Here is a 6,906-nt window from a genome sequence, read left to right on the forward strand (position 1 = left end):
TACAGCACTTGTTTAAGGAAAATAGACTAGACCAGAGGCGACCACCTGTGCTAATTAGCTATCTAAGTTGGTGTCCCCCGAACACTTGTGTAACTCAGAAGTGTAGTTTCGTCAGATGGAGGCACCCATAGCTGTATCTATCTGTGAAAAACTGCTACAGTATGTGTATCTTTTTTATTTGAAGGATTCTTTCTTGCTGATGAAAGACAAGGTCCAAATGTTTCGAAAGCGATGATAATTAACGTTTCTAAACGTTAAAACACAGTATTGTAGTTCACATGAGCCAGTCGTGGGCAAAGCTAACTGCTGAAAACTGTAGGGAGAAGGCAACATTTCTCAGATTTTGAGAGCTAGTTTCGATTTATAAAAAATATATGCATGCATGACATTGTGGTCCTTTTCTGTATTTGAGAAGTATGACGATCATGTCTGTAAACTTGTCACAAATGCAAAAAACAAATTATTAAAATCATACCCACACATGAAATAAGATCACACATTGCAAAAAAATATATAGGACACCGCAGGAGAAATAAAAGCCAATGAATATGCACTATATAAAAAGGTTGTTTTGGAGAGTTGTATTGAAAAGTAACAGATTCCTTTCTTTGAGAAAGCAAAATGCGGAACGGACAGTCATTGAAAGCACTGTATCTTGCCAAAGATGTATACAATACTTTGCACACTAAGATCGAGAAAACATTACAAGATAATTTGATATAATGTAACGGAAACAGGTGAATTCTTTCCCATCAAAACTTTTAATTAGAATATTAGATTCCCATAAGTATTTCAAATTGATTTAGTCCCTAGGCACTTAGCTCATTATTGCAACTGAGTCAAGAAAAAACTAAACATGTTAAGGCAGTACAGTAGACATCATTAGCCGTCACTAACGGTCTCAATTAAATAAACACATCATTCACACATTTCAACATCCACCTAATGCATTTATCACGTTTTTATCTCCCAACACAAAAAGAGTAGGCTATGATTGTGAACAGTATATTCTGTTCTTAGTATCGTTTCACAATGCACTGCAGCGCAATTCAAGTGTAGAAAGTCACTAAAATATTCCGTTTTCAATGTTGAATTAAAACACTTAGAAATATTTGGATGTAACTGACTATAAAATACTTTCATGTTAAATATTTAACAATCCATAGCTATGCACATTATGAAAAATACTGAAGTTCACGTAGTGTATAAGAAACCGACACTTGCATGTCTGCTAAAATACCACGGATATATCACTATGTCAGTCAGAATTCTTCCTGACTGTTCACCTGCCTAAAACTCCCAGGAGTCCATCCACTTCAGGCCAGCCATGGTACTATCAGGGTCATGGGCCAGCGGCCCTCTCATACCATAGGACAGAGGGTGAAACATGTAAAAGCTGCATGGTTTAGAAAGGCAGAGAGAGAAACAGATGTAAACTGAAGATGAGAAGAGAGAACAACCAATTTCAAAATTCATTTTTGGGTGTAGATTAACTATTGCGCCAATGACATACAGTACTGTAGGCAATAAAGCCAACAGAAAACTTCCATGTTTACAATTTAAATCAGGTTCAAAGGCACATAAGAGGTCTCATGGTTATCTCACCTCTCGAGGATGGCCAGGAATAGCATTGCCTGTCCTCCTCTGAGCAGCCAGTGAGAATAGGGTGGGCGGAGCCATAGGTCAGCACTCTGCAGCAGGGTGTCCAAAGTGATCCCTGAGACAGAGATGACAATTCAAGATCTTTATAAATATAACTGGATCTGAACTACTCCAACATTATTTCATGTATGACTCCTGGATGAGTCTAACGTGCGATCAATATGAAGGGGGCATTATGGGGAGCATGTGTTTGTGGTAGAACCACTTTACCTGTTAGCATGCTGCTGAAGAGCATGGCAGGGAAGTAGTGGTGGTAGTAGAGGATGCGGCCCATGGTGTAGAAGGGTACGTAGTGCAGCAACCAGCCCAGGAGCAGCAGCCCTCCACCTTCCATCAGCACGCGACAATGCTCTGCACACACACATACACATCAGTGTTAGAATCAAGTACTCAAACGAGTTACTCATGAAACTGACAGGGAAGTTCTAAAAGCTCCTACCTATTCTTCTCTTATCCAGCTGGACTCCTCTGTGGAGGGCCAGAGAGGCCACTGCCACCATAACCACATACAGGCCCAGACTGACCAGGTTCAGCCACCAGATCACCTGCAGGGGAGGTAGATTTAGCTATATTGTAGCAGTGTTATGTGTTAGCATACTCAGTGAGTGGAGAGAGGTACTTACAGGGTTCCCTAACAGGTAGACACGGTATTCAGTCTCATTCACTCCAGAGAACCTCAATCCCTTTGCAAAAACAGAACAAAGGCACAGTAATAAGAAACTATTTCATTTTGGGACTGTCCAACCACATTGAAGTCATGGGGTATTCAACATGCAAACCTGGTAGTTGATTGGCCAATGCCAGGGTTTAGAGTTCATTTCGTTGTCTTTGGGCTTCAACCCACTGTTACCCTGTAAAAAGAAACACATTTAGTTGTAATCAATACAATAAGTATGTGGGAGAATTTGGCACACAGTGAGGTGTGTTGTCTTGTTCTCTCACCCTGATCATAACAATGTGGGACTCCAGCAATATCTCCAGGAAGTGGGGCTTCAGCACTGAAAGGCTAATGTTGGGCACTATCAATGCACACACACAAACAAAAACACACACCTTTAGGTATTAAGTAAACACACAACACCATCACATATCAAGCAGTGGGCCATGGGAACACAATTTTTTTTTTAATGCAGGAATGGAGGCGTACATTTGGTATTGATATGATCCTCAATATTCCATTGAGAGTTTGGGGTCTCCTTCAGATATGGGCTACATGTAATCTCCACCTGTTCCCAGCCCCTGAACAGAGAAGACACAGTTTGACACTGTCATCATCGGTAATGTTAACATTTGTAAATAAAGATATTAGAGAACTTTAGAAGAGTCTAGATCATTCCTCCATTTCTTACCATTTGGGGAGAGTCTTGCCAGAGGAGTAGAGCACACAGCCAGTTGCTCGGTGCAGGAAGCGTACTTTACTGCGTAACACCTTGACCAGGTCGCCCTTCCGACCCCCACACACCTCCACCTGCCACAGGTCATTAGGGTCACCTGTTCCATTCTGAAAGCACCAGAAAGGAATGATACTGATCAACATTTAGGCTGAAGAATGAAACCTCTCTCACACACAACCTATCAATAACTTCTGAGAACTGTGCAAGCATTGTATGTGCTTACTCACGATGCCATAGCCTGTGACCTGGAAGTGTTTTTTAGTGAGAGGTGCCTCGTGGAGGTGACTGTGAAGGTTACGGGTAGTCCTGGTGGACACAGGAGTATCAACCATTATTGCACTGAAGAATTTGTTGTAATGTCAAAACAGGTACAGTATGGGTGCAGTACAATGATACGCTTTCAAACAGATGAGGGGTGTCACTGTCAAACCACTTACTCTTTGTGCTCCAATCGAATAATGTCACCATGACGAACAAGGTCAGGTTCTCCTGATTGTGCTGGACAAAAAAAAGAACAAAATACATCATAATACGTATAAAACATCTGTTGCAATTAACCTTTATGAGTGACATATTCTGACTGCACAACAAGACTGTCCTCTCACCATCACTGTCATTGGATCTATGCACCAGCCACATGTTGTTATAGTCCTTATGGAGGTATGCTGTGACCTGCTGCTGCTTTGCTCCTACACCCTCTGGGTACAGATGCCAGTGAGAGTGGAGGTATCCTCCAGCGATACGCAGGTTCTTCACAGTGATGATAGAGCCATATGCCAGGTCTGTAGGAGAGCACAGACCACCATCATAGTAGAACAAGGAGGACAGATCAGCATTATTAGAAGCTGGGGGTTACTTAGGACATTATTTGAATACACGTCATTCAAACTGAGAAGTGGAAATATACTGTAAAGCACCACTATGGTAAAGACAAAAACGTAGAAGATGCTATTTAAATCAACTCACACTCAGGCATGGATGCATTGTGTAGGTTGTTTCCAATCAGACGGGACTGAAAAGCAGAGCTGAAGAAGCCATCTCCTGGACCACTGGAGACAGGGGACAATGGAAACACATTGTGTAAATGTGATTAGACATTATTTAGGGGAGAATCAATTTAAAGCTTTCCAATAACCCCACTATAACAAATGCATAGCCAATAATCTGCTTACCTTTTGTTCAGCACCACAAAGTGGACTGCAAATATTGTAACATACAGGAACAGGGGAAGCAGGATAAGCCCAAACACCCTGGACAACAAGTGCTTCCCAAAATCCATCTGGTAGAAGGAAGAAAAGGGAGCAGGAGTCAGTGTTGGCCTCCAATGTAAGTCCGTTTGGTACATCAATATCATAGGTGATTCATAATCAGTTGATGAGTACCAGAGAGAGGTGCAGGTCCCCCAGCAAACTCCACAGGTCCCGGGCTGTGTTCATTCCCACCAGCAGGATGACAAACAGCCCCACAAACTTAACCCCCAGAGCCCCAGACAGGTTCACCCCTGTCAGTACCAGCCAGAACCACCAGGGTGCGCTAAAGGGCCTGAACACCATAGGAGAGAGCATAGCAGCATCACTCTGTACAAAGTTGGTCAATAACAAGTCCCTTTAATCTGATTCTAATGACTTAACTGACAATTCAGATGTAGGTTTACTCTGCTCTGGAGGTTCCTTACCTATATCTCTGTCGATTAAACTTGACCATGCTGAGCACTGCTCCCATTATAAAGAACATGAGAATGGGGTCGAGAAGGATGTACTGAGAGATGGTGATGCAGCCAGTGTCTGAATGGGGGGGGGACAGCCCAAGGTACAAGTTATTTAGATTAAGGTGATCTAACACAATACACATTTTAAACTTCACTGAGAATCCTATACCACAGTTATAACATTATAAGAATGGTTGACCAGTCCATACTCAAGTCTGTTTGGCAAGGTTTTGGCTAAAGTAGATCCAGACTCTCCCCCAGGCTGTCTCTGGTTACTTTGTTAGTGCTGGTGGTACATACTCACCAAAGGCCAGCACTGCAGCAGTGATGAGGGCAGCTGTCGGGGACTGGGACAACTCCAGCACTGTGAGGTAGGCAAAGGGGGGCAGACAGGAGCCCAGAGATGCACAGAACTGCACAGAGGCAGAGCAAGTTCACAGGTCAAACTAGTACTGTGGAGCATGACGTTATTCACACAATATAAAAACCATTCTGTCTGTGTAGGCCTTACCCCTCTCATCCCCCAGTAGTTGTGGTGCTCATATTTGTCCCCAGGTTTAAGGAAAGGGTAGGTGCCATCATAGCCAGTCATGTACCCAGCTAGCCCGATCAGCATCTGGCATAGGGGGAATGGTTACTTAAAAACACATACACATGATGTAAATCAAGAATCAATATACTTATCAAGTTATGGAAGGAATGATGACTGTAGAAAGAGATATTCTATGAATGTTTAGAATGCTAAAAGATAGTGGCATTATCTTACTTTGCCAAGTGGTGGGTGGACATCAAAGAAGAAGGTCCTGTTAATGTAGTAACTCCCCATTTTCCCAAAGTGGGTTTCATCCCAGCTAAAACAGATAGGATCACACAATGAGATTATACATCAACACACAGTGACTTCATGAGGGAGCCTTACAACTTCTCTTGGGGCACCATCACTCACCATACATGAGGGGGTTCCATGATTTTGTAAAGGCGTGTGGAAAAAGAGAGCAACACCACCAACAGAAAGAAAGCTGTGCTTTGTGCCTCATTATTTGGAGAGTAAATGCCCTGGTCATGTTGTGCTGATGTCCCATTTAAGGATTGGCTGTCACCTTCAGACAGTCTATCATCCTCTGTATTCTCCTGGGTCGACTCATGATGGGTTGAAACAGGGCTCTGCTCCCCTGTATTCATCTGGCCTCTCCGATTTCGTAGCATTGAGGATTCGTCTTTGTATTGTGCAACACATTTTTTCTTTGCCATTAGTTAAAACTTAAACAAAGTTTGTCAATTTAATTGGTATTCTTTGAACCGCCCTCACTGTCCAAAGAAAGCTTAAGAAAACAGGAATATTTTGACAGTGGAATGTTTGTGACAGACTGCTACAACAGAGTAGCTAACAAGCAGCAGCAAAACAAGTCCCGTGTTACATTGTAGATTGGTCTATGCAGGGAATAGCTAGCTAGTAACAATTTCGCATAACAACGTTACAATTAATATATATATTGTAATGCTATCCGTACACTAGCTAGCATTGTAGCTAGCTCGCAGTAGCAGCTGTCAGACAGCTTTGTGCATTTTAAACCAAAATTAATATCTATCTAATCATTCCTGTTTTCACCTGATATTCCGTAGGTAACGTAATGCATTAAAGGCAGGACTTCTTTGCTGGTTACATTTTACGCATTTGGAAAACAAGCATTTCTAAAATTAAACTATTACTTTGGCATGCACTCCTGACGGAAATTTACGGTGCACAGATTTCAAAGCATCTACCGGTTATTATTGTAAAATAAAACAAAACATTTACCCGATGTGCTTCATGAAATATCTGCAAAAAGTGCGCAGCACGCGCACAATGTAGTCGAATCTCAACACTCCAATTTTAGCCACGCACGTTGCGTGGTTTCTGGGATCTGTATGCTTTTCTATCCTTCATTAAATCCATGACACGGGAGTACGGACACAATTTCCCAGTATACAACTGAAATTCAGGACAAGGCTGGGGATCAGTGGGAAACGCCTTCCACAATGTGGTTGTGCTGTACGCATAGACATTACGGCCACTGGGTGGCGAGAGAGCACAATAAATCACAGGCTCGCACACCACACAGATGCTCACAACACGTAAAATCCTCTCTGGTATGGAGGGTG

At 42.4% G+C, this 6,906-nt stretch overlaps 1 protein-coding gene across 4 annotated transcripts; it reads right to left on the bottom strand.

The window, feature by feature from the left end:
• Window positions 1–245: 245 nt before the first annotated feature.
• pomt2 (protein-O-mannosyltransferase 2) lies at window positions 246–6,628 on the bottom strand. 4 transcript variants are annotated; one of them, XM_038967384.1, is made up of 21 exons: window positions 6,563–6,627; window positions 5,711–5,981; window positions 5,531–5,615; window positions 5,276–5,380; window positions 5,069–5,177; window positions 4,732–4,840; window positions 4,439–4,598; window positions 4,229–4,335; window positions 4,023–4,105; window positions 3,662–3,838; window positions 3,494–3,554; window positions 3,284–3,362; window positions 3,012–3,163; window positions 2,810–2,901; window positions 2,605–2,681; window positions 2,442–2,513; window positions 2,286–2,345; window positions 2,102–2,207; window positions 1,873–2,013; window positions 1,606–1,717; window positions 246–1,396 (listed from the first exon to the last, which is right to left on the bottom strand). In XM_038967384.1, exons 2-21 carry the CDS (start codon window positions 5,968–5,970, stop codon window positions 1,291–1,293), a joined length of 2,253 nt encoding a protein of 750 aa, XP_038823312.1. In that variant the 5' UTR covers window positions 5,971–5,981; window positions 6,563–6,627; the 3' UTR covers window positions 246–1,290. The 4 variants fall into 4 exon arrangements, with proteins under 4 accessions (XP_038823312.1, XP_038823311.1, XP_038823310.1 ...); XM_038967383.1 differs by lacking the exon at window positions 6,563–6,627 and adding an exon at window positions 6,374–6,537; XM_038967382.1 differs by lacking the exon at window positions 6,563–6,627 and having other exon boundaries at window positions 5,711–6,536.
• Between the last annotated feature and the right edge of the window lie 278 nt (window positions 6,629–6,906).

Source organism: Salvelinus namaycush, chromosome 28, assembly GCF_016432855.1.
Source record: "Salvelinus namaycush isolate Seneca chromosome 28, SaNama_1.0, whole genome shotgun sequence".
Taxonomy (NCBI): Eukaryota; Metazoa; Chordata; class Actinopteri; order Salmoniformes; family Salmonidae; genus Salvelinus; species Salvelinus namaycush.